Source organism: Panthera leo, chromosome D1 (assembly GCF_018350215.1).
Source record: "Panthera leo isolate Ple1 chromosome D1, P.leo_Ple1_pat1.1, whole genome shotgun sequence".
In the NCBI taxonomy this organism is placed as follows: Eukaryota; Metazoa; Chordata; class Mammalia; order Carnivora; family Felidae; genus Panthera; species Panthera leo.
Window position 1 is genome coordinate 25895683 of NC_056688.1, and position 27751 is coordinate 25923433.

At 35.4% G+C, this 27751-nt stretch overlaps 1 protein-coding gene across 6 annotated transcripts in view; it reads right to left on the bottom strand.

Annotated features, from left to right (window-relative positions):
- Positions 1–27751, bottom strand: part of ARHGAP32 (Rho GTPase activating protein 32) — a 198658-nt gene that overhangs the window by 35490 nt on the left and 135417 nt on the right. For 5 of the 6 annotated variants that reach the window (XM_042904540.1, XM_042904539.1, XM_042904541.1 and 2 more), the window contains one exon: positions 7238–7387. In XM_042904540.1, coding sequence (XP_042760474.1) covers positions 7238–7387 — 150 coding nt within the window. Of the gene's footprint in view, positions 1–7237; positions 7388–25221; positions 25555–27751 lie in introns of those variants that run through there. The other variant, XM_042904544.1, reaches the window with a different exon arrangement.

Sequence of the window (27751 nt, forward strand, 5' to 3'; positions counted from 1 at the left end):
GTCACTATATTGAGAGGAAACTGAGTCTTACAGACATGAAGTTTTACCCAAGGGCAAACAGGAAACAACGGACGAAATGAGATTCTAATTTAAACAGTCCAAGTACAAAGCCAATTTTTAACTAAGGCAAAATACTGCCTAGAACATAAGGTCCCCTCCATGGTTTGCACTTACATTATTGATTTCACAACTCTAGGCCAACTCAAGTCTCTCCTCTTTTGCCACACAAAGCAGCCATTTTATACGTCCCCCAATTTCCTAGTAGAGAAAAACCAATTTCCTCTTCTGGGATTTTCTTCGTACTATCATCTTCTTATAGAAAACTCTTGGCTGTTGTTGAAAACACAACTGAACTTTCACTCTTAAGCAAGCCTTCTTTGAATATTCCCAAGGAGAGCTAGCTGCACTATGTTCTAGGTGCCCAAAGAACTATGTCATTTTGAAATATTTGCTTGTTTATACAACTATTACCCTTTATTAGTCAAGCTCTTAAGGAGCAAAAAGCATGTTTCATCTGTCTTTGTATATTCAAAGTCTGTGTCTGGAAACAACGTACAAATTTAGCAAATGAGTTAATCTATAACTGCCCTTGTGAGCCTGAGAAAGTCATATGATCAAGTCAGCAGAGCAGGGCCATCTTAGTTTCCATAAGAAACTGTATTCATTTTCAAGTGTATGCTTTCTATCATCTTAGTAACAAGAAAAATATCTTTACAAACTGGAGTTCTAGTACTAATACTGCTCCATCAGTGATAATCTCAATACCTTACTTAGGTTTCTATCCTTACAAATGAGAAGTAAAATAATAAACTGGGACCTGGAAAATTTCTACCACCTACTTCAAAGGAAATATATTTAGAGATTATTGGGATAACTAATATAATTACTTAAAGAAAGGAAGGAAAACAAAGCTGTAATTTTTTTTCTTAAAAGACACTTCTCATTATGTGTTCTCCAAATTAGCATGCTAACTGACCCAGGTACTCAAAGCCCTTCAGAACACAGGGTTTTATTTGTGTATTATCAGGCTCTCTTAGGATGCATTATAGAATTTTCATAAAAATAAGCTACCATCTCTTAAAAAGTATAGATTACTTTCTTGGGACTCTCACAACCATGTGATAGTAGATGCATACTTGCTTATATTCTTCTAAATAAGTAGGCAAACTTTGAATTAAAGGTCTTTCCCTGATAATATATGGCTGAGGCTCCACAGATATAATACATTATGGAAAACATCTGAACTGTTTAACATCTTATGTTCCCTAGGCAAAAAGACTGAGTGTTCCCAAAACAATCACATAGTGGGGCTTCATAAATAAAATTACATAACTGAACAGTGCTATTAGAATTTTAAGAGAGATGAATGAGAAAGTTATTTAAAATAGGTAGTAAAATGAAAGAGAAAAGCATAAACTTTGATTTTAAAGAAGACAGTAGAAACAAGAACAGGGTCAGAAGATAAAAAGAGAAAAGATCTGGTTTCTCTTTTCACTAACATATAAGAAAGCAATATGGGAACCCGTTACATTATTAGAAGAAATCCTAGTTTTAAAAAAGGCATCTTAATAACCATCTTTTCCCCCAACACCATCTAACAAACCAGCAAAGTGCACATTAAACAATGACCCAGTCAAAACGTAGCATTAGAAAACCTCCACACCGGTTCTACCAAAAGAGGGCAGGACTTTAAGAATTATTCCCACACTCTCCAACAGCATTCTTCTGATCCATTTTTATTTAGTATTTTTAGTAGTTTTGATGTCATCATGACAATATAATAAGTACATGTCTAAATTAAAACTGATGACATTTAAGATTAGAACCATAGCTAAAAGAAGTGTGTGGTAAGTAAGTAGGACACGGACTGGTCTTTGATTTTTCTTGACAGCTGTGGTTTCGTGTCTCTTCTCTTCATTCACTCATTCACTCACTCATTCACCAACCATTTATTACAACCCTTCTATATGCCAGGCATCAAGCATGCATTCTGTGATACAGATGAAAGAGTCAAATTCCACTCTCTGAGGGGTGGCTTCTAGGCCAGGAGGACACTGGTACAGCCTTACTTTTTAGAACGTGTGTCATCGTTTTTGGTTATGAAAATAGGATTATCAAAAGGGAGTACTTTCATGGGTTATTTGGCCTTGTTATTCCCCACCCCCCCCCCCCCCCCCCCGCCCCAGGTGTGCTCTGATTATAAGATCTCTGTATATTTACAATAGTGTTTTTGGTTTTTTTTTGTTTTTAAGCCTCTTGCTCAGGGACACCTGGGTTGCTCAGTGGGTTGAGCATCCGACCCTTAATTTGGGTTCAGGTCATGATCTCACGGTTTCTGAGAATGAGCCCCATGTCAGGCTCTGCACTGATTCTCTCTTCTCTCTGCCTCCCCACCAAGCCACCAAAGTAGGTAAATAAATGTTAAACAAAAAAGCCTCTGCCTCAAACACAGAAATGTGCTCAGGCAACAGCTTCCTCATCTTGAGTTTTAAAATTTTTGTATTTTGTAGCAACTCTAATTTTTTATAGAAAACCAAGTTTTCTACAAAGTTCTCACTTTTTTTGCAATTTCATTTCAAATCTCATTTTTAAGGAAATTTGGTTTCAAGTACGTGCAGTAAACAACACAAATCCTGTAAAAAAAAATCCATGACACCTGAAAACTTTGTTCCACTAGAATAAATTTATCATAGTTTAGGGAATGTATGAACACTCTAGTTATTAAATCTGTTATTTTTCAGAAAGAAATGATATATTGGTACCTGTCTTCTACTATCATACTTACTAAGAATGGAAACACACCTGAAACTTCTAAGTACAACTAAAATGTGCTGAATTGATGTGCGAAAGCTAAAAAGCATGGCAGACCAAACGAGAAAACATTCCTCATATTAATATCACATCCAAGCAGGGTTGAAAAAAATGAGACACAAAAGAAATAAAAATTAAAAAGAGATAAAAAAGAAAAAAGAAATATAACAAAAAACTTTTGACTCCATAATTAAGAATGCCTATGTAAATGACAAATTACCCACAAAAAAAGTACTATATGAGATTTAAAAAGAAATCAGTTCTTTAGAGAACTGTGATATAATCTTTAAGCAACTCAATTATAAGCACTGTGTTTTGTGGTAGCTGAAATGCTGTAAGATCATTCTGAGTGAATCCTGGTACTAAAGGATTTTTTTTAATGCCTTGTCAGGTTCCTACAAGATTTCTTACAACACTTTGTATGGAAGAAACAGGTCAGGTTTGTCACTTTCTCCAACAGGGAGGTGTTCAAAAGTTTAGAAAGTGTTAACAGCATAATCTTTCTATAAAGTTAATTATTCATTAGGAATACAGTTGAGAGAATGAATCACTTAGCAAAACAGTACTCCAAAATGAGCTTTCTTATTAGAAAATCTGGTACAAAATCTATTTTATATAGAATAAGAACACTATTTTACAGTCCAAACTAAAACAGAATAAATATGAGGAAGAATGATTATACACATTTTAAATTATATCTACCTAGCCATCCATATTTATATCTCATGTCTTCTCACAATTATGTATATACTATATAAATATATCATTCTTCCTTGTGATTATTCCTTTTGACTTGAAAATACTATTATATATATATTCAATTCTATCTTTTAATTTAGACTTTAAAATAATCGTTCTCTCCTATACAAATACACACATGATTGTAGTTATAGACTATGTACAGTATATATTAAGTCTCAAAATCCTAAAAAGCTTCTTTTTAATGTTTATTTTTGAGAGAAAGACAGTGAGTGGGGGAGGGACAGAGAAAGAGACAGAATGAGAGTGAGAGAGTGAGAGTGAGAGTGAGAGTGAGAGTGAGAGTGAGAGTGAGAGAGAGAGAGAGAGAGAGAGAGAGAGAGAATCTAAAGTAGGCTCCAGGCTCTGAGCTGTCAGCACAGAGCTCAACATGGGGCTTGAACTCATGAACCAGAGATTATGACCTGAGCTGAAGTTGGATGCTTAATCACATGAGCTACTCAGGTGTCCCTCAAAATCTTAAAAAGCTTTAATTCCTCCACATTTATTAAATAAAAGACAAACTAATAAACTATTTTACTATTAAAAACCATCTTCTTTCCAAAAATTTTACTTACTACATTTCAAAGTTTTCCCTTTTCTGGTTAGCCCTTATTTGAACATTCAAATGCATATACTTCATATGGATACTTATTCTTCATTTTCCACTATCCCTGATCAAACAGGAAGCAACTTTAGTATGTTAACTACAATATACCTTACCTCAGTCTTCAAGGTTTCTGCCTTTTAAATTTCACCAAATTACCATTACATTCTAATGGTACAAATTAATTTTTGCTTCTCTAATCATCTGAATACAGACTTTTCCTCTGGACAGGCCTTTAGCGGAGTTTTCTCAGATTATTAATTTCATTTCTAATACTCTTCTAGTGCTTTTTTCTTCTTCTTTAATTGAAAAAAGGACAACTAAGAAAAAAGTTACGAAGATATTCCTATCTACATCGAATACTGTACCATAATTGTATTCAATTTTACATCACCTAAATATACATACTTTCAAAAGGGTGTATATAGAACATTTTTCAAATTTCTACATTATATTCAAACTACAATTTCAACAGCCTCATAATTTATAGAATAATTTCCCTAAAAGTTGAGGATTCAATTTGTTTGCTCTTATATCTAATGCTATAATGAATATTTTTGCTCCTATTGAAATGCAACTTTAGTATAAATCCCTAAGGAAAACTGCTACATAAAAGGAACACTATAAAGTCTCTTGCTATAAAGTGCCAAAATGTTTTTCAAAAAAGCAGTAATTCACAGTAATTCACAAATTTCCCTTATTGGTAAAAATCACTGCTATTTTTAATAGCACTGAATATCATATTTTAGAAAAACAGTTGTGATATTAATAATGTTTACCAATATAAAATGGCATATAAAATTTATACAAAGATACCTTTATGATTATGAATAAGCAGAAATAGGTTTTTGTATTTTAGATACCATCTATCTTCCCTGTGAAAATTATATGTTTTATCTTTTCTCAGTTCTTCTACTCAGGGGCTTAATTTTCTCACAAATCTGAATGATGTTTTCATACACTTTATTAGGAACATTTTATCATATCCAAAAACAGATTACTTTCTGTCTGAGGTACCTTTCCTTTGCATTTGTCATTTTCATTATATGGAAATTAGGTACTTGAGCCCACCACTTCCTTTATGTTTTTTTTTTAACCTGAGAAAAGCTTTATCCCTCTTTGATCGCAAAAAGAAATCACTTCATGTTAGCATTTCTATGAGTTTAAGACAGTTTTATACACTTGGAATTTTCAGTGTTATAAAGTAAGAATTTTTTCAAAATTGCTATTTCATACTCTCTCCCTCTCTTTCTCTCTATATACACATACATAGTTAATAAGTCACCCCCACCCCGTGACCTGGTTTTAAGACCATACTTTAGCACAGTGGATTCTTATCTATAGTAAGAACTTCTGAACATTCCAAGCTATTTCATTCATATCTCACTCTCTACACTAATAACATTCTATTTTTGCATATTGTTTTAATGTTTGGTAAAGCTAGATGCCTCCTATTCTATCACTGATTTTTTTCTACCACAGCACTGCTTGATATTCCCCAATGGTTTACTTTTCCATGTGCATTTTGACTAGTTAAAATAATAATCCTCAGGTTGTTTTTTCAGAAACTGCATTAAGTTGACATTAGTTTCGGAACAGCACTTTTTTAAAATTTTATTTTAGGGGTGCCAGGGTGGCTCAGTCAGTTCAGCGTCTGACTTTGGCTCAGGTCATGATCTCAAGGGCTTGTGAGTTTGAGCCCCGTGTCGGGCTCTGTGCTGACAGCTCAGAGCCTGGAGCCTGCTTCTGATTCTGTGTCTCCCTCTCTCTCTGCTCCTCCCCTACTTGTTCTCTCTCAAAAATAAATAAAAACATTAAAAAAATAAAAAATAAAATAAAATAGTATTTTACCTTCTCCTTCAAGAAACATGGTATAGTTTGTATTAAATTCATATTATAAACACACTGTTATTCTTTTTTTTTTTTTTTTTAATGTTTTGAGACAAGAGTGTGTACATGTGGGGCAAGGGCAGAGAGAGAGAGGGACAGAAGATCTGATGCAGGCTCTGTCCTGATGTGGGGCTTAAACTCAGGAACTGTGAGATCATGACCTGAGCCAAAGCCGAAGTCAGACACTTAACCAAAGAAGCCACCCGGATGCCCCAATACACTGCTATTCTTTAAGCAATGAGTAAGGCCTTAATTTGAACTTGATGTTTATTGGTACTTAACACTAGTTTTCACTAGTGGCCTTTTAAAAACGTACAATGGGTATTTCCCATCAGGATTCAGAATTTCACAAATTATCTATTTCTGCAGGTAGATACTTCTTTAATACAGGATCTCTAAAGGAGATGGTAGAGGAAAGAATTATTTAAAAAAATTTTTTTAACTTTTTCCTTTCGTCCTATCCATTCATCCCCTGGATCCATTTAGCCAATTACTGAATTCTTGAATCAGAGTTTAATTTAGAAAGAAATTTACGGGCTCCTGGATGGCTCAGTTGGTTAAGCTGCCGGCTCTTGGTTTTGGCTCAGGTCATGATCTCATGGTTCATGACTTCGAGCCCCACATCAGGCTCTACGCTGACAGGGTGGAGCCTGCTTGGGATTCTCTGCCTCCCTCCCCTCTCTACCCCTCTCCCACTTGCTCTGTCTCTCTCAAAAATAAATACATAAACTTAAGAAAAATTTTAAAAATAAAAAAAAAATTAATTTTCAGCTACACCAGTGGGAGACTGGTCTTGGTACTTTATAGTCTCAAGAATTTGACTTTTTTTTTCAAAATAGAAATTAAATAAATAAGTTACAAACAAGTGAGAGGAAACACTGTCCGAGAAAGCAGTCTGGACAGATATAAAAATAATGCAGACTAACAGTGCTATTGTACCCTTTGTGTGAACGTCTTACTTACCCATCCCAGGCAGATCACAAGCAGCTGTGAGGCCCAAAGTGCATTCTTAGACCTTCTCTATTCTCAGTTATCTCACAACTCAAAGGAGTATGTGAAAAAGTTCAATACATGCTGTGGAGCTTAAATGAAATAAATGGTGCTTGCTTAATCTGCTTCCAAACTGATTATCGACAAGCAACATGGAGAGGGCAGATGCTGAATTTATGAGGTTATAAGTTCTATTTTTACCTTCAAAACCAGAATTCAGAAGGTGCTCCCCCAGGTCACAACCAAACACCCTCTCTTTCAAGATCCCCCGCTGCTTCAGCTTCTGTTTTGTGGGACGAGACTTCATGAATGTGCGCAGGAAAGTGATGAGCTTCCCGTGCTTTTTGGACACTGAAAAATAATAAAGAGGAAATCCCTCAGTTGTGGCATGTGGTTACATTTTTACTTGGTGTGAAAAAAAACAGCAGAGCTCTCAACAGGCTGACTGCAAAATCATCTATTACATGCACATTTTATATTCTGTAGGAAATTTTCAGTAGAAGTTTAGGCAACAGTTGCATTATAAATGGCATAATTTTACATCTTCTTCTCACCAACCTTTGATCTTACCTGATGCAACTGTCAATATATTTAAGTATTTAAATATATTTAAGTATTTACTTAATATATTTAAGTATTATAATATATAAATATATAAATACATAAATATAATATATAAATATAACAATATATTTAAGTATCATAATCTGTGACCTATAAACCAAGCTTAGTAAACGAGCTATCTTCCCAACGCGTATACCCAAGGATGCTACAGGATTATGGCTGGGACCCGAGTTTTACTCTGATATATTGCTTTGGAAATCTTTATAATAAGTAAGACCTTCAATGATGTAAATGTGGTTCGCATTTCTAGTCTATTTCTAAAATGTTTTACTTGATGGATAGAATTTTTAATATATTTATAACCTGGAAAGTAAAACAAAAAAGAAAGAATTCCTTCTTTCTTATTTTATAAAGAGGACAATGTCATGATATAGAACACACTTGTCAAACAGCTATATAAAACACATACATAAAAAAACCCATGAACTCTTCTATTAACATCCATCTATAGTATACTAAATATATCACCTTAATTCCTTTTAGGTAAAGGTGAGAAATAAGTAGATTAATAAGCAGTAAAATATTTCCACTCATCAATATAGAAAGACAATAGCAATAAAACTGAAAGCAAACAAAAAAATCCCCCAGAAAAATGACTTCTGAAAAGTACAGCCTACAGGAAAATCTACTCTAAAAGTCAACATACCACAACTACCATAAACTCAGAGATTAGCTGTGGAATAGAAGACTAATAAGCCACATGGCCTCAATCCTACTCAGTTTGCAGATGGTTACTGGGAGTCTTACTGAATCCTACTATGTATAGATTCTTGAATGAACCCAAATCTTAAATCCCCTGAACTGACGAAGCCTCCTGTATGAATTCTGTGCACAGACAGAACGTGTGGCCTGGGGACCACAAGATGGCCTTAGATGGGTTCCTACAGATTGAACCAGCCACTTGTCCTCCATGTGTTTCTGTTTTATAAGAAATATTTATTTCTATTTCCAAACATCATCTTTTCTATGAACTGCGCAAGGGTGATCAACAACAGTGGTTTGCCCATAACCAAGAGGTTTCCTGGAACATGAGACTTTAAGTGTTAAAACGAGGAAATTCTAGGCAAACTGGAACAAGGTAGTCATCTTAGATTGTACACAGATTACACGGGGAATTTATTTTTTCGATATAAATTATTTGAAATTTACTTGGAATTGTCAGAAAAATTTTGATGCTATCTCTTCTGACATGTCCTAAAACTCTAGGTAAATTACAACCTCTCTTGTATCCTAGATTCCTTGCTGTAAATTAAATGATATGCTCTCTTACCTGCTAGCGAGACATTGATAGCACTCTTGGGTAACTTCAGAAGTATGTCGCACGTATCATAGCATTACTGTATTAAAAAAGTCACTGGACTTGTAGGAGTTCTATTCTCCCCTAGTTGTTAGCACAGAGTGTGCTACGAATCTTTGTTAAAGAGTGGCCATCAAACGATTTCTATTCATTTTCAGACATTTTCTACATAAGCTTTAAAATAATTCTGACAAGATTTATCTAAAAATACAAATGAGTTTGGTTTGCAATAATTTAACATTGGATTTCTATATGTACTTTATGTATTTTTATACATTAACATTATAGTGATAAAATTCTACATATTTTCACTATTACTACCCGGAAACTGGGTGTATCATCATTTTTATGAACCTCTTATCTCTCTTAGTAAAATTTTCTAATTTTCTTTATGAAAAGATACACTCCACATAAATCTCCGGTTAGAAATATTTTAAGGTATTTTACATTTTTTTGCTGCTCTTGTAGAATAATACTTTTCTTCAATTATGGCTTTAACTGGTAATTACTGGTATGTTAGAAAACAATTTCTTTATGTATAGTTCAAATCTGATCATTTACCATACTCTCAACAATTAAAAAAATTTTTTAATGTTTATTTATTTTTGACAGAGAGACAGAGAGACAATGAGAGAGAGAAAGAGAGAGAGAGAGAGAGAGAGACAGAGTGTGAGCAGGGGAGGGGCAGAGAGAAAGGGAGACACAGAATCTGAAGCAAGCTCCAGGTTCTGAGCTGTCAGCACAGAGCCTGACACAGGGCTCGAACTCACGAACTGTGAGATCATGACCTGAGCCGAAGTCAGACGCTCAACCAACTGAGCCACCCAGGCGCCCCTCAACAATTTTAAGAGGAATGTAGTTGATCCTTTTGGATTTCATGGATATATCATTGCATCAAAGCAAATATGATCATTCTATCCTTTTTCTGATAGAAATAAGTTTTTATTTCTGTTTCAGATTTTAATAACTGGCCAGAATTCCAAGATACAATGTTAACAGTGGGCATTCGTATTTTGGTAACAAATTTGATGAAAATGTCTGTTGAATATGACAACTGTATATGTATATGATGTATACGAGAGAGCATTCTTTTAGTCTCAGATCTCCAAGAATGTTTCCTAGGAATGGGAATTGAACTTTAAGTATAATTCATTCAGCAACAAATCTCTAAATGCCTACTATATCTTAGGAACTGTTCTGAGTCCTGAGATTACACTGGGGAACAACTCAGGTGAGCTCCCTGCTGTCACAAAGCTTACCGAGAGAAGAAAGACAATGGAACGATTAAATACAAACAACAACATAGCGAGCATTTATTTTATATTAGTAAGAGCTAGCAATTGCACAAGTGTTTATATTTACTAACCATTCACTTCTCATAGAGCCCTGTAAGGAAAATACTACTACTATTCCCATTTTCAGATGAAGAAACTAAGACACAGAGTGCTAAGTAACAGGTCTAATGTCAAATAACCAGGATTCAAAATCAGGTGGCCTGGCTCAAAACCCAAGCTCTAAGCCACTGTGTGGTACTGCCTAAATTAAGATAACCAGGTAATTTCAGACTGCTTTTAACTGCCCACAAGGAAATGGAGTCAAGTGACAATGTCAAGAGAAAAGAAAAGTACGCTGGATAGGGTGGCCAGGGAAGGTGTGAAGACGTCACATCTGATCTGTAAGGCACTGGGTGTAGAGGGCAAGGAAGACAGTATGGTCTGAAATGAGGAAGAAGAGGTATGCAAAGGCGAGGTACTAGAGGCCACGTTACCGAGTTTGGAATGTATGCAACGAGAACACACTTTAAGTTGTTCGCTTAAACACTTTAGGAAAGTTACATTAAAAATAACCCAATATGTGTATTAGGGACACAAATGTGCATTAATTGGGAATTGGTTGAATTATGATACATCTGCACAGAGAATTACTGTTTTTTTTTTTTAAAGGAGATACCACCTCACACCTGTCAGAATGGCTAAAATTAACAACTCAGGAAACAACAGGTGTTGGTGAGAATGCAGAGAAAGGGAACCTCTTTACGATGCTGGTGGGAATGCAAACTGGTGCAGCCACCCTGGAAAACAGCATGGAAGTTCCTCAAAAAATTAAAAATAGAACTACCCTATCTATGACCCCGCAATTCCACTACTAGGTATTTACTCAAAGGATACAAAAATGCTGATCAGAAGATATGTTAGAAAACATGCACCCCAATGTTTATAGCAGCACTATCAACAATAGCCAAATTATGGAAAGAGCCCAAATGTCCATCAACAGATGAATGGATAAAGAAGATGTGGTATATATATACAATGGGGTATTACTCACCGATCCAAAAGAATGAAATCTTGCCATTTGCAACAATGTGGATGGAAGTAGAATGTATTATGGTAAGTGAAATAAGTCAGAGAAAGACAAATATTCACTCATATGTGGAATTTAAGAAACACAACCGATGAAACAGGGCAAGGGAAGAAAAGATAAAAACAGAGGAGGCAAACCGTAAGAGACCTTAAATACAGAGAACAAACTGAGGGTTGCTGGAGGAGTGTTGGGGTTGGGTATGGGTTAAATGGTTGGTGGGCATTAAGGAGGGCACTTGTTGTGATGACCACTGGATGTTATATGTAAGTGATGAATCACTGGGTTCTACTCCTGAAACCAAAACTACACCACATGTTAACTAACTTGAATTTAAATAAAAAAATAAATAAATAAATAAAGGAGGCTCTCTACCTACACTATGGCATAATCTCCAGGATACATTCTGTCAAAAAGGAACATAGAGAATAGTATATTTTGTATAAGAATGGATGGGGAATACATATATCACACACACATAAATTCACACAAATACATGTATGTGTGTACCTAAGGGTTTATTTTTGCAAAGAGGAACACTTTAACGATAAACCAGAAATTAATAAAAATGGGTAAAGAAAATAGGTGGGGAGAGAAAGCAAAACTGCTCTGAATTTACCTTTTCATATAGTTTGATTTGATTTTATTTTTTTTTAATGTTTTTATTTATTTTTGAGACAGAGAGAGACAGAGCATGAGCAGGGGAGGGGCAGAGAGAGAGGGAGACACAGAATCCAAAGCAGACTCCAGGCTCTGAGCTGTCAGCACAAAGCCCGATGTGGGGCTCGAACTCACGGACTGTGAGATCATGACCTGAGCCGAAGTTGGACATTCAACCGACTGAGCCACCCAGGTGCCCCATATAGTTTGATTTTAAAATTATGTTAACAATCTTTCTACATGTTCAAAAATAAAATTTAGAACATTAAAAAAGCAAATCCTAATTTTGGAAATAGCCTGAAACAATGTATCTCATACATCAAATTGGGAACACTGTCAACAGAGAGAAATTATTTTAAATGACCTATAAATAGTAAACTGACCATGCTTACTTAGTGGGATATATTCTAGTAACAAAAAAAAAAAAAACGTACAAAGTAATATTTAATCTCATTCAACTGTTTTAGTATTGGTAGTAATATCAGTAGTATAATTCGTAAACAATTTTATACATATTGTGGGACAAAACAAATAAATATGTTAATGTTGTTAGGACCCAAGATTTTCGGTGTGAGAGAAAGGAGATACAATAATAAAATCAAAGTCGTCGAGGAAAAACCCCAGTAATGTTAACTTGAGTTGGAAATCTGAACATGAACTTAAAATACACACATATTTCCCCTAAGCTCTAGCCACTGAAAGGGTTAAGAAACAATGACACTCCACTTGCAGTAAACGCCTTTGGTCTCAGGTGTGGGTTTCTAAATATCATTCCTTAATCAAATAAACCAAGACTCCCTGGAGAAATGGTTGTTTGCAGGTTGACAGCAAGGAAAGTACAAGGTGAGAGGGTAAAATTCTGTCGTGGCCAAAAGCAAGGGAAACAACCACACCCAGCAGGAGCGGTGCCAAAAAGACAGGTGAACATGCTGCCACTGGCCAGCTCTGGGACACAATGAAGACTCGCATATCACAACGAATGACTATGACTTAGTGTAAAACACCAAACAAATAAAACTTCATGTGTCCACAGTAACACTCCCCAGAAGAAAGGAAGGAAGAGAATGACAATTTTCAGCACAAATGGAGCTAGAACATTTAAAAAACTGCATGAATAGTTTGCCACCCTGCACTGGCTAGTGGCAAACTAGTAGAGAAAGGAACGTATTTACTTCTTTCGCATCAATTAGCAACAGCCTATCTAGAATGACTAGAATTACGTCTATGTTAACCAGGAAATGCACACGTTCACAATTCAGTGATAGCTATATGGAAATAAGTTATAATCATGATCCTCCAACCAAATTCTCATACACAGTAAAATGACACTAGTCAGAGGGCAGCCGATGTAGAACTGGACTTTCCAGGACACTAGATAGCTCTGACTCTGCTTTTGGTGTGCTAAGTTTGGCTCATGGACAAGGAAACTTGGCCATCTTTTCCTGCTAGGGTAAAGACTGTTCATGTGTATTTGTCCTAAATAGTGACATAAGCCTCAATTAAAGTAAGGGTTGCAACAGGACACAAAATTAAGAGGAGAGTGTCTGTAGTGACTCCACTCCCATGTGGCACTTGAGGGTTCTGGGAAACTGTGCCGGCATACGTACAACCTGGCTTCTACGATGCGTGGCCAGGCCCCTTGCTTCCGTTACCTTTCCAAAACACATTAAAATAAATTGGCAACTTTAAATCTAAATTTGTAACGGGCCTGGAGGGGTCAGTGTGGTCTCCACCTACCAATCTGTAGTCCAATCTGAGACACCGAAATAACCAGTGTTCATAATGATGACTAGACATAGAGTCTAAAATGACTTCTCAGTCTTCAACGTAAGATTAAACTATGTCCTATGTAGTTTCAGTGTTGCTGCTATTGTTAATCTAACTGGCATTCTAGTATATGTGCTGCCGAAGTGAGCACAATCTAATTGGCATTCTAATCCACCACGGTAGAGGCAGTTGGGTAAGGGCTCTGGCATCCATAATTAAATAATCGGTTGTCCATCAAAATAGATAAATTTCATTACATAGGAAGTTTAAACTAATAAAAATACTCAATTTAGTTATACTTAAATTTGAAGATTTCACAACACTTCCAGACATAAATGTCTCTTCATTAATTTGTTCTTTGTATTTTCATTCCATTTCTTAGATAAAAAAATGACCAGAAAAAGCTTACTATGGACACTGACACTGTCCCCGACCCACTGTTTTATAACAAACCAGAAAACTAAGTCAGCAAATCTACGTTTTGAGGAACAGGAGTATGGAATACTGTCAGTTACATCATAAGATTTCTTTTTTTTTTTTAATTTTATTTTTTATTTTTAAAAATTTACATCCAAATTAGTTAGCAGGGCACCTGGGTGGCTCAGTCAGTTAAGCATCCGACTTCGGCTCAGGTCATGATCTAGCAGTTCGTGAGTTCAAGCCCCACATCGGGCTCTCTGATGACAGCTTTGAGCCCGGATAGAGCCTGCTTCAGAGTCTGTGTGTCCCTCTCTCTCTTCCCCTCACCCACTACACTCTGTCTCTCTCTCTCTCTCAAAAATAAATACACATTAAAAAATTAAAAAAAAAAACAAATTAGTTAGCATATAATGCAACAATGATTTCAGGAGTAGATTCCTTAGTGCCCCTTACCCATTTAGCCCATCCCCCCTCCCACCATCACAAGATTTCTACTGAGGAAGGCAGAGTGGGTTTAGGTTTAGACACATTTCAACAAAGGAACATTGGAGGTAGTCGTAAGGGTGACAGGGTTAAAGTTCACCAAACATGCTGAATTAGAGAAACGAAAATGATAATGGCATTTCCACAGATAAAATACGTCAAAAGTAAAACACATACAATATTTAGACAAAAGCAAATCATACCATTTTATATCCGAATTCCCTATTCCAGAGTTAAAATGCAACATGCGCCACAATGCTAACTTCTTCCTCGTTACTTACAAATGGTAGATTTTACATCTGCAGTCTTTTTTCAAACCTGAGACAAACCCAACCAGACCAGTCTTTCCAGTAGTTAAAAGCTTCAGCACTATGACACACAACTCAGCATCTCCAAGGTAAATCTTTACGATGTCGATAACCAGTTTACAGGGCACACTAAAAACAGACGGTTCAGTAAGCCACAGTGAACCCTGACACAGAGACATGGGGCACTGGGTGTTACCAATTACACAAGTGTAATATTTCTCTAGCAAAACTGAAGAATTCTTACTTTCTCAACACTCACTTAAACTAGAGTTCTCTAAATTGTGTCTCAGAAATCTTACAGATTGATTTTAGACAGGTTGAGGCTTTGGATTAATTTCTCAGGAAATTAAAAGATGACTTTGCACCAGATAATGGCCTAATAAGCATTACATTTACCTGATTATATGCACTGAGCTCTAAGATCTGTGATAAATTCACAGTCAAGGAGACAAGCGAAAGGGTAGAAGTGGGATGCATAATACCTGAGGAGACTACCATTATTGAACCTAATAAAATAAGAGTATGATGTTTAACATGTCCAATGGATTTTCATGACTGTACCTAATATCCTTCTTTTGCTCAAAGTTTTCAAACGTATTAGATGCTATTACGTTATGGCTCAGGTCTTGTGGTTTGCAAGTTCAAGCCCTGCATCGGGCTCCAAGCTGACAGCTCAGGGCCTGGAGTCTGCTTAGGGGAACAGAAATGTAGGCAACTGGACTATATGGATATTTAAGGATCTCATAACTTCCCAGAATCCAAGCCTCCGTTACAGACTTTGAAATATTTTATGCTAAATAAATATGAAAACATTTAAGTTGAAAAAATGAAATTCCATAAGCTTGCTTTTATTTAAGGCTAAACAATAGATCTATTTGTACCAACAAACATGAAGAAAGATTTTTCTCTAAGCAGTGTCAAATGGACTTTCTTACCTTGTTATTATAGACATAGACTAATAAGTTCTAAGAACTGTTCTTCAAAAGAGTATCTTCAAAATGAATTTTAAGAAAAAACTGTTGAGAAAAATAAAGTCTACCATATTATGCTTGTTTTTAATCTCACTATTATTTAAAAGCCTACTGGTCTAAAACTTGCTTAGACAGTTTTCAGGGCAAATTGATTGGAAAACACGAGCAGAAGACTAGGTCTGGCGTAAGGATGGTCCTGGGTAATCAAGAGCTATGGAACTATTAGAAGTATTAGAGTCCCGTGTAGGTGTGTTTATTTTTTAAAAAATGGGGTGTGTGGGTGGTTCAGTCAGTTGAGCGTCCAACTTCGGCTCAGGTCTTGTGGTTTGCAAGTTCAAGCCCTGCATCGGGCTCCGAGCTGACAGCTCAGGGCCTGGAGTCTGCTTTGCATTCTGTGTCTCCCTCTCTCTCTGCCCCTCCCCTTGCTTGTGCTGTCTCTCTGTCTCTCTCTGTCTCTCTGTCTCTCAAAAATAAGTAAACATTAAAAAAAACCTTTTAAATACTTTGATTATACAGAAAAGTTTAAGAGAATATGACAATATCCATGTACACATCATCTAGCTTTTTCACGCTGTTGACATTTAGCCATATTATTTCCTCAGATTTTCCCTTTTTTAAATTAAAAAAACATTAAGTGATACAGACATAGTTGAACCCACATAACTCCTCCAATCCTGTTTTTTGTACAGAGAGAACTTTTATCCTGAATTTAGTATTATCATTACCATACATGTTTTTATACTTGACACATAAAACCATAAAGAATATATACAATCATTTTAAATGTTTTTAAAATCTGCAGAAATGAAATCATACTATGTTAAACCTTCTCCAAAATCATGTATTCTCAGAATATATAATTGTGATTATGTATATTCATTTTAACTACATTATAGTATTCCGTTGTAAGTATATACCACCACTTAGACTTCTATTCTCCTACTATCATTGTGAGATTTCCCCAATTTTTGTTATTACAACCAATATTGCACTGAGCAATCTGCTAAGTGTCTCCCTGGGCACCTGTGAGACAACTTCTCTGAAACTCATGTTTAGGCATGGGATTGTTGGATTGTGGAGTGTGTTATTTTTCAATCATATTTCAACTTTGCTAAAATATTCTCTAAAATGATTTACCAACATAGGATGTATTTTGGTGTTTCCATTCTTCATTTCTTTGTCTTATTTAGTTCTTTCAGACTTCTTCATTTTTGCCAAACTGAAATTTTATTCCACTTCAATATGCATTTCTGTGCATGATTTCATATGTTTCTTGGCCATTCAGTTTTCTTCTTTAGTGAGAGAACTGTTCATACCCTTTACCCATTTTAATGGGTAATGTGTCAAGTTTAATGTTTGGTTATCTTCTTCTTACTGATGAGCAAGAATTCTTTAAATAACCTAGAGACGAATCCTTTGTTAATTATTCGTATTACAAACATCTACTCCCAGTACAAATTTTAAAATGTCTTTAAGTATGGTTTCCATGCTTTAAGATATCTTTCCAGCAAGGAAACACTTAAGGTCAGAAACATATTGTACTATTCCCTATAAACCTTTTTTCCTAAAACTTTTTCACTTTCTTGTTTTATTTTATTTTAGACACGGGGGGGGGGGTGGGGAGAGAAGGAGAAGGGCAGAGGGAGAGAAAGAATCTTAAGCAGACTCCACGCTCAGTGTGGAGCCCAATGTGGGGCTCAATGCCACATCCCGAGGGTCATGACCTGAGCCAAAACCAAGAGTCTGAAGCTCAACCAATTGAACCACCCAGGCACCCCTGCTTTTTTTGTTTTCTTTTGTTTTTTAACTATTTTGTATGGCTGGAATGAGGTTGAGATATAATCATATTACTTTTTTCCTTATGCATAACCAATGGTATTTCATCACCTTTTATTGAGTAATCATTTCTCTACTAACTTTTGATTCATTTTCTTTTAATGTTTATTTATTTTTGAGAGAGAGAGAATGCAAACAGGGGAAGGACAGAGAGAGAGGAGGACAGAGGATCTGAAGCAGGCTCTGCGCTGACAGCAGAGAGTCCAATGAGGGGCTCAAACTCACGAACCATGAGATCATGGCCTGAGCTGAAGTCGGATACTTAACTGAATAAGCCACCCAGGTGCCCCTAATACTGATTCTTATATGAAAATGTGTATAGTGTGTGAGGGGTCTCTTCCTCAGTTCTCTTAATTCTGTCAGTCTCTTCTCTCCATTAATACCTTACTTTCTTAAGTTCTAGCACTTTATAAGTCTTAATATCTAGAAAGAGGAGTCCCTTCTACTTACTCTTCAAAACTGCCTTTATATTTTTAGCCCTTTACTCTTTCATATGAATTTTAGAATCAGCTTGTCAAATTAAAGGAGGAAAAAATTGGGGGGAATCTGACTAAAGCTGTACTGAATTATAGATTATTTTCAACGAGAATGGATTTATGATACTGAGCCTTCCTGTACACAAACAGAAAATCTCTGCTCTTAAGATTCTTTATGTCCTTCAGTAAATTTTTCTAACTCTTCCCCATAAAGGTCTTATGTATTTTTTTTTTTTTTTGTTATAGCTGTTCTTAGGAACTTTATGGTTTTTACTGCTACTGTAAATGGTACTATTTTCTAAACTATATTTTCTAATTGTTACTGGTGCATAAAAACTCAATTAGCATGCTGTGATGAACTGTTTCCTTCCACCTATGCCCCTACAACTTCTAGCTGTATGTTTGTGGACAAAGTGTGTAACTCTCAGTCCTTCATTTTCATCATCTACGAAAAAGTTAAAAATAGTAACTACCTAATGGGATTGTGACGTTGTGAGTATTAAACAAGAGTATAAAGCACTTAGTGCTAGACAGAAAAAATTAATGTTGAGTGCTATTTCACTGAATAATTTTTGTTCAGCAACCTTGCTCAATTCTCTTCTAATAATTTGACTGTAGACCCTTCTAGATTTGTAGACAATTAACAACAAAGATCTGCTGATTTGCTTTTCTTCCTTTCCAATCTTTTAACTTCTTCTTGTCTAATATCACTGACCCTCTAAAGAACAATTATCTTGTTCTTGACTTTAAATAGATTGTTTCTTAAGTCTCACCATTAAGAATAAAATTTTCATGGGGTATTTTGGATGGAAACCTTAAATATATTAAAGAAATTCCCTACTCTTAATTGCTGAGATAAAAAAAAAAAAAATGAACAAGTGTTGACCTTTATCACATGATTACTTTGCATCTATTAAGAGATTATTTAGTTTCTCTTAATTTTTAAGTTTTGAATGTGGCAAACTAAATTTACACCCACTTTTAAAAGTCTTGCTTTTATACTTCTGTAAGTTCCCTTTACTCCCACTTCCCTTGTATCTTTGTAAGGATAGAAATGAATACAGGAGACTAAAGAAGGAAATGGAAGGACATGGTAATTAGAAAAAAAAAAGTCTTAAGCCAAAGTTCCATCTCAGGAACTCTAATAAACAAGGGAGTACTGTAAACATATTAGAAGTGACTTTCATTAAAGGAACACAAGCAAAATAATTCTATAGGGTACAAGTATAGACAAAGAATTCTAAAAACAAAAACTAACAGGTTGCTGATGCATTTTTAGCAACAAACTATATGACATAGATTTACATTTGCAGTCTTAAGTAAAGAGCTGAAGTGAACTGTGTTACTTAGTATTTTCAAATTTATTAATGGGGATATTGACAAGAGATATAAAAATTAACTTATTTTTAGCATGCACTGTCATATGTCCTGAAAGGATCTTTGGGCAACCAACAAACATAGCTTTGGAATCATTTAGTAAATAACCATGCCAGGGGAAAATGTAATATAATTCTTCTTTAGTTTATAGCTTTGAATATCAATTAAATTGGTTCAAGCTAACCAACAAAGCTTTTATTTGACATTAAGTGAACTCAGAAATTGAGCTGTGATTCACTAGAATAATAATTCTACAAACCTTTTAAAGAAAAATTTCTGGATAGTTGAGCAAGATTCTAACACGTGACTCAAATATAAATTAAGCAGACTGAACCAAAAACACATTTTTCCAATACTACAGAACCTTTGGAACTTTCCCTTTTGCAAAAAAAAACTTCAACATAAATAAAGCTTTTAGGATGCATAATGATATAAAGGAAGTTCTTTAAGTCGATAACTGAAAATACACATAAATAATTTTGATGTTGTGGTTTTATTGATCTTATAAAAAAACACCCTCCAAATCAGAGTAAAGAAGTTTCTTGCACACCAAACTTATAGTAAGTTTTTACTTGCTGGAATAAGGACATGTCCAAGAAGTTAAGTCTCTGACTCTATTTTTATCTCTGAATATCTTCTGGTCTAGCTTGTATTAGTTCTCCCTCAACCTAGCTCTACCCATGGCCTGGTTCCAACTCCTATGATGAAAAAGATAAATTTAGTCCTAAACCAGATATCCAACAAAAACTGAGGGAAAAGTCTAGAAATGGTAATAGCCATGACACAGCAATATCATGACAATAACTACAGTATAGCTAATATTTATTGAGTGCTTACTATGTGCCAGTGCTTTCCATGTGTTAACCAACTAAAACTCAGTTTGTGTTAGCATCACACTCTAAATGAATTAAACTCAAAATATAAACCAGTATCTGATCACTAGAATCTTCTTCTTAAAAGTTTATGTCACAAAAACAGGTATATTAAGTAAAATCTAATTCGTCTCCCATTACATTCAACGTGATGACTTTTAAATGTAATAAAGGTTATAAGAATAATACTTTCATGCTTTTCCTTTCTTCAATGTATCCAGCTCTAATTATCAAAATGACCTATGACTCATATTCCTTTTCTTCAGTTTATTTCATGCTATCCTATAATATCTAAATATGTGGTAAAAATATTCAATAGGCATAAAATTTTAGCAACTCTATTTGAAGATTTACAAATACATGAACCAATGGCCTCGTAATTGAATGTTTTTATGCCTTTCCAATAATAAAACAAATAGTCCAATGAAGGTCATCCATTCAATCAAGCCTATTATTGGCCAGGCATGAGCAGGTGAAAATGAACTGGATGGACTAAGCATATGCAGATACAGTGTTAGTCCTGATTCTGCCAATAACTTGCTCTCAGATTTTAGATGAGATAAATAACCAGTCTAGATGTCAGTTTAATAACATGAAAAATGAGAAGTTTAACCAATTTACAAATTTGAAATTTCAGTGAAAATACCTGCGAAATCATGAAATACTCTGACAAAATATAACGTTAGAACAGCATGGGAAGCTCCGAAATCTGTGGAAAACCTCTTTGCTGTAGGAAAATTTATCAGAAGGAAAAAAAAGACATCATTTAAAACTTCACTGAAGAGCTAGTAAGAAAATAAATTAGGCTTTGTAAATCATCTTGGAAAAGGCTGGTATAAAAATTTAGGATACAAGATCGCTGTTAAATGTTACTGGTTTTACGCATACTAAATCAGGGTTATTAGCACTTTTTAAGTAAAATTAATTTTAATTAAATCATTGGATTTATTTTTCTCCATGAAAACCTAAAATAGTAGTTAGTAATTATACTGGCTTTAATGTGAAAGGCATTCACAGCTGTTGATTATATCATATGATACACTATTGCTATTTCTTTGCTAGCAAATCCTTGGTAAATGGTACGATGGCCATTTATAATATTGTTTTTACCAGAAAATGCTATATACTTTATAAAGATTGATTTTTGAATTAGGTTTCATGAATTTACTGCAGTAATACAATTATGCATCAAGTTCTGGAAATAGTTATATAAGCATGTTGTATAAATTAGTTATATAAGAACTCCTTACTACTATTTTAAGTAATAGAAAAAAAGGGAAATATTATGTATAGGCTCTGAACTTCTGCAAATTTATATTCTATCAGATTTATACTCAGGATGCAAAATTCTCACTGTCTCCTTAGGAAGTACTTCTAATTTTTAAAGCAGGAATACAGCAGTTTTAGCCTTGAATTTCACGCCTCTCCCTCTCCACCCACCACCAAAATAGATGTCCAAGAAAACCTTTAGATAAATATGAGTATTAAATCTTAATAAGCTGTTGAAGTTGTCGTGGGTCAAGAAAGTACAGAATCATTTTTGATTAATATATCATAAACAATTTTGGAAGTTAAGAGAAAAAAAACACAGTTCTCTAACTGATGCGTGTTAACAGCTGCAAGGGACTACCACAGAGAAAACATATGAGACCAGCTCAGGGATGAGGCTCTGGAATGCGGACGACCGTAACAGTTTTGATATCTGTACATTCCAACCTCAAAGGGAGGAAACCAGGTATTCAAGAAATGCCATGTACAATGCTAACATAAAAATAGCATTGACAGTGAGGGCTCTTGACTGAAAAACTGGAAAGCTACTAACAGTTACATAAGTCAAGAATGCTTCCATTTACTTACGAGAGAGAGGAGCAAGCATTTCAAAAGGCATTACCCTCTGGAATGCAAAGGGATGACACTAAGGCATCTAGAAGATAAATCTACAGTAAATTTTAGAGAAGAATCTTTCAGACACAGAAGAGATAAGAGCAATGCACTTGGAAAAAGAGAAGCAGAAAACAGGCAACGAATGGCTTCTTCAGAATATCCAGCACAACCCTTATGTGCAATGGCATGCCTATGCTTTACAAAAATATTTGGGTATTTGAATAAAAACGTTTCTCTTTTCCAGAGTTGAGAATGAAACCAAAGCAACAGCACACTGCCGCCCTTCCTCGAGGAGCACACACACAGATATAAGTTAGAAAGGGCATGGTATGTAGCTCTTTAAAAGTCACAGTTCCCTTGGGAAAATAGTCATCAGGTTAAGATAAGGCACTCTCATTATTTACATTATACATTTACTTTTCCAGGAGCTATACATTTCAGAAATATCAGAGGAGGCTCAAATTTAGCCTATGTGATTTTAGGGTGACATAAATAAGCTATACATGCTTCTTGCTAAAATTGATACTGGTTATTTTAAAATTTAAACTACAAATTAAAATAAATGTGATTAGCTTTGTTCCCCAACTCTGTACAAAAAAGAAGCAAAAAAAATTTTTTTAACTTGGTGACTTTACCACCTCAGTTATTATATAAAAGACTCTGACTAATTGTATTTCTAAATACAGCACAAAATGATTTGCATTTTAGCAGAGAAGAGGAGGAGGAAACATGGGGTGGATATAAATCCCTTTCACTAAAGGATTCTAACACAGGAACGACATGTTATATACAGATTAGAGAAGTGTCTCTAATAAGGATTTTAAAATAACCCAAAGGAACTGCTACTATTTGACATGAACCTTAAAAATGAGTACAATTTCAGGAAGACATTTATTTGTATACTCTCTCTTAGAAAAATTAAAATATAATAACTACATATTCTTAGGGATTCAGTAACATCAAAGGTAGAAGGGCTATCATAAAAACTACATGAAGTTCTAGAAACCTGAAAATTTAGAACCTTAACAGTGTGAAAATTGTTTTATTGAAATTAAATTTTTATTAGATTAAAAACAGATTAAATGTAGATTGAAGTGTCATCATATTCACTTTGATGTCATATAATCCTCTGTGCTTTATTAAGCCATGAAGTTTGCTGTTGAACACTGATGTGATCATAGGTCGTTTTTTGTTTGTTTTTGTGGGTTGGGTTTTTTTTTTTTTTTTCCTTTTTGCAGGAGCCAGAGGGGGAAGGTTCTATATTTGGAAAGCACAGAACTGATAATGAGGACACTTTATTTAAAGACAAAAGTCTTAAAAGCCTGCCTTACAAAAAAACCCTGACCATTAGCATGGAGAATAAGACATAGATTTTGCAATCAGACAGACCTGAGGGTTTGAGCCCCCTCTCTTACTACTTTCCAATCTGCAAGCTCTTGAGCAAATTACCTATTTAAGTTTCCATTCCCACAAATACACAATGAGGATGACAGTAATAATACCTACCTGTTAGGGCTACTAGAATGCTTACAGGAAATTGTATATGCCAAGTACTTAACTCAGTAAGTGTCTATAAGCTATTTTTACTACTATAATTTCTCTTTACGTTTGGTCTACAAACATTTAGAGTCCTCCACAGCACAGGGCTGACCAGAACCTGAGTCAGCTTTCCAAAGCAGGCTTAATCGCATGTGGTCGTACCTCCTCAATTCAGAGCTGAAGTCACTATGGAAGGACACACACAAACATGAAAGCACTTTCCAGTCCTTCTGCCTACACTCGTCTTACATGTTAGGTTTACATGCAGAAACTTTAGATTTCTGCTCTCTTCTACTGAGTACCATAGAGTATTACCTAATACTTAAAAAAACAAGTTATGGTCTCAAACCATTATCACATGAGCAACAGGTGTTTTAAAAAAAAATTGACAATGAAAATGAGCTCTAAATTCTCCAATTCCCCCACTTAATTTTCAAACCCCCGGTTTTGAAAATTACAATATTGATTCATTTAAATGGTAGTGGAACACTCCTGAGAAGAAAATGTTCAGCTGCTTAACAGGGCTGATCTGTGATTCTGAGAAAACTGCAAATTCCATGCTATAAAGAAAGGCATTTCTTATCAATGTCTAAAGAAACACCATAAATACAGAATTCTACCCTAGTGCTAAAAAAAAAAAAAAAAAAAAAAAAAAAGAAAACCTCTGCAAAAGGAAAGAGTTAATACACATATTTTAGAAACAAAGATGGTTATCCTTAATAACACCAATAAGGAAAAAAAACCACGGCATACTTAAAGGTAAAAGGGCAGAAGGGTTACTTTCTTATGCCAATTTGAAGAGACTTTTTATACAATGTGCTCAATTCATTTTGGTAAGTCAGTGCTGCCTATTTTCAACTAGTCGATAATTGAAATATTATTAACCCACCAGGAAAAACAGTTTTTTAATGAGATATACTGATTGTTTATTAAGCAAAGTTATGTTCTTTGAGTCACAAAGACTTTTGTGCATTAACCTAAAGTATAGAAAACATTAAGAAATAAGCTGATTTGAAATAGAAAAATGGGTAGTTCCTGAAACTAACTATGAAAGTAAGAACTACAGTGCCCAATACCTATGTGGTACAATCTACTTGAAAATAATTAACTTCAATAATCTACTTTAATAATCGCCTCTCTACAGACATGACAAATACTAAAGCTCAATTACTCAATTTCTGAGTAATTAAAAAATTAACCATCCACTTCAAAGCAACCAAGGAAACCTGTGCCCAAATAAAACGTAATATTTCAGACTCCGTGAAATATTCTGTTGCTGAAGTCAAACATCTGAATAACCGAGATATCCTTACCTCCTGCTGTGGCACAGGTTTTAGGATATTTAAAATGATTCCCAGGGACTGTGCTCAGCAGTGGATCCGACAGCACACAGCAGCTCTACATTCCGTGCAAAAGCATGCAGAACGAACCACAGTCCCACGGCTCGGACCGCATCCACCACAGGGTAACTCCGAGTCAGGTCTCCACAGCACTTTTAGGTTCCAGCTCTGCTTTGGGGCGCCCCTTTCAAGCACTTTCCTTTGCCGGTTTTGGTCCCTACCCAAGGCGAACCGGCTTGTGTGTGGGCACGAGGCTCGCCTCAGGAGCTCACTCCTTCTCTGCACACGTACTGCTCCTGCAGCACACAGAAAGGGCCCTGCCCAAACCCACACTCGCAGAACAAGCTTTGCCAGAATAGCTCCACCCATCAACCTCACACAGGTGAGCACTCCTGCTCAGAAAAACACCAGTAGGAGAGTGGCATTTATTACATTTTTAGTCTTGGAGAAAGTTACTTATTCTTTGGTTGTTTATATTTGCCATCTAGATGGGAGACAATGTATCCAAAAAAATGACAGGTGTTTTAGGCCCAAATAAAATATGAATAGTAATTGATCAAGCAGGAAGTATTCCCAGTAAAAGGCTGAATCACTAAAGTAGCAGCAACAAGCTAGGAAAACATACATTTTTTAACATCTTTGCTGGTAATGACCTCTAACTGTGCTTCAACTAACACGTAAAAAAGGAAAAAAGTATCAGTTTACACTGCCTCTGTGTGAACAACTCTGAGGAACAACACTCTGTTAACCAGAAGAATTGAAAATCCAGAATTAAATTTTCCTGAGTATGACCTCCTTTATAAGGTACCCAAGTATAAAATTCTTTTTTTCTTAAATTTTTTAATGTTTTATTCATGTTAGAGAGAGAGAGAGAGAGAGAGAGAGAGAGAGAGAGAGAGAGACAGCACAAGCAGGGGAGGGGCAGAGAGAGAGAGGGAGACATAGAATCCAAAGCAGGCTCCAGGCTCTGAGCTGTCAGCACAGAGCCTGACATGAGGCTCAAATCCACAAACCGTGAGATCCTGACCTGAGCCAAAGTCAGACACTTAACTGTCTGAGCCACCCAGGTGCCCCCAAGGGTTAAAATTCTAACTCTCCTTATATATTCAAGAGATTCAATATTTATACTAAATAACAGTGCACATAGAATTATTTGAATACATCAATTGTAAGAGACTAACATATTTTGCTACAAATGACTTTTTTACAAATACAAATGTAAATCCACATTCAGATATTTGTTTCTAGTAAACAAAATAATGCCACTATGTGCTAGACACAATTCTAAGTATTTCACAGATAAGTCTCCATTATGACCTTATGAAGTTGATTCTAATGTTATTTCCATCTTAGACAGGAGGAAACCAAGGCAGAGGGATTAAGCAAAAGCCAAGGTCACACAATAGGGAATGTCAGATTCAAGATACCCAGAGTGTAGCTACCATGCCAAAATCTTCTGCTGTTGATCAAATTTATTCTCTCCTTCCTTTCTAAACACAGCTCTGAATATAAAATTATTGATAAATGGTAGGCCATAGTAAGAAAAACAATGAATTGATGTAATTTTAAAATATGAAAAGCCCCAGAGAATTCCAATATGTAGCAGGAACAAAACATGTTAATTTTTACCAGTGGAACAGCTGTGGATTTATGGATTGTTTGTTGTTGTTGTTGTTGTTGTTGTTGTTGTCGAATAGGAAATGACGCTTTCAAAGTTTATTCATAGCAGAGAAGGCAAAGCCACTCTTTAAAAAATTGTTTTAACTAATAAACATCCTTCCTCCCACCCTTTCAGAGGTTAGTACTAAAGACAAAGGGGCTGGGTGGGGGAGTAGAGAATAGGAAAGAGAGGAAGAAAAAAGAGAAAGAAGTGGGAGGGGAGGGCCATGCTATAGAAAAGCCATCTGGGGATACTCAGTAGGACTCATAGACCCCTTGTGTTACCTAACATCTAAGCACAGATGGGAATGCATAAATTCGACAACTGTTTGCCGGAGTGCAGGGGAAGTCCATAATTAATAACAGTAACTCTCACCTGAAACCAAAAAGGCCGCCATGTATGCTCCATAAAAATACACAGTAGGAAAAGGAGAGTAAACAGAAACTGCTGAGCACAGAGTAAGGTCTGTTGTAATCTCATTCACTGCGGTGTGACAGCATCAATTTCCTGGTTTGGATAACGTGCCATTATGTTACATAAGACGTTAAAACTGGGAGAAGTTGGCTTTTGAGTATATGGGAATTCTCTGTACTATTTTTGCAACTTCTTCTGACATGAGAAGTATTCAAAATTAAAAATTAAAAAATATGGCTGACTGAAAGCATCATGTGTTTTTCGTTGTTTTTTTTTTTTTTTAAGTGTATTTATTTGTTTAGAGAGAATGAGAGAGCATTAGCAGGGGAAGGACAGAGAGAGGGAGAGAGAATCTCAAGCAGGCTCTATGCTGTCAGCGCAGAGCCCAACTCAGGGCTAGATCCCACGAACCATGAGATCATGACCTGA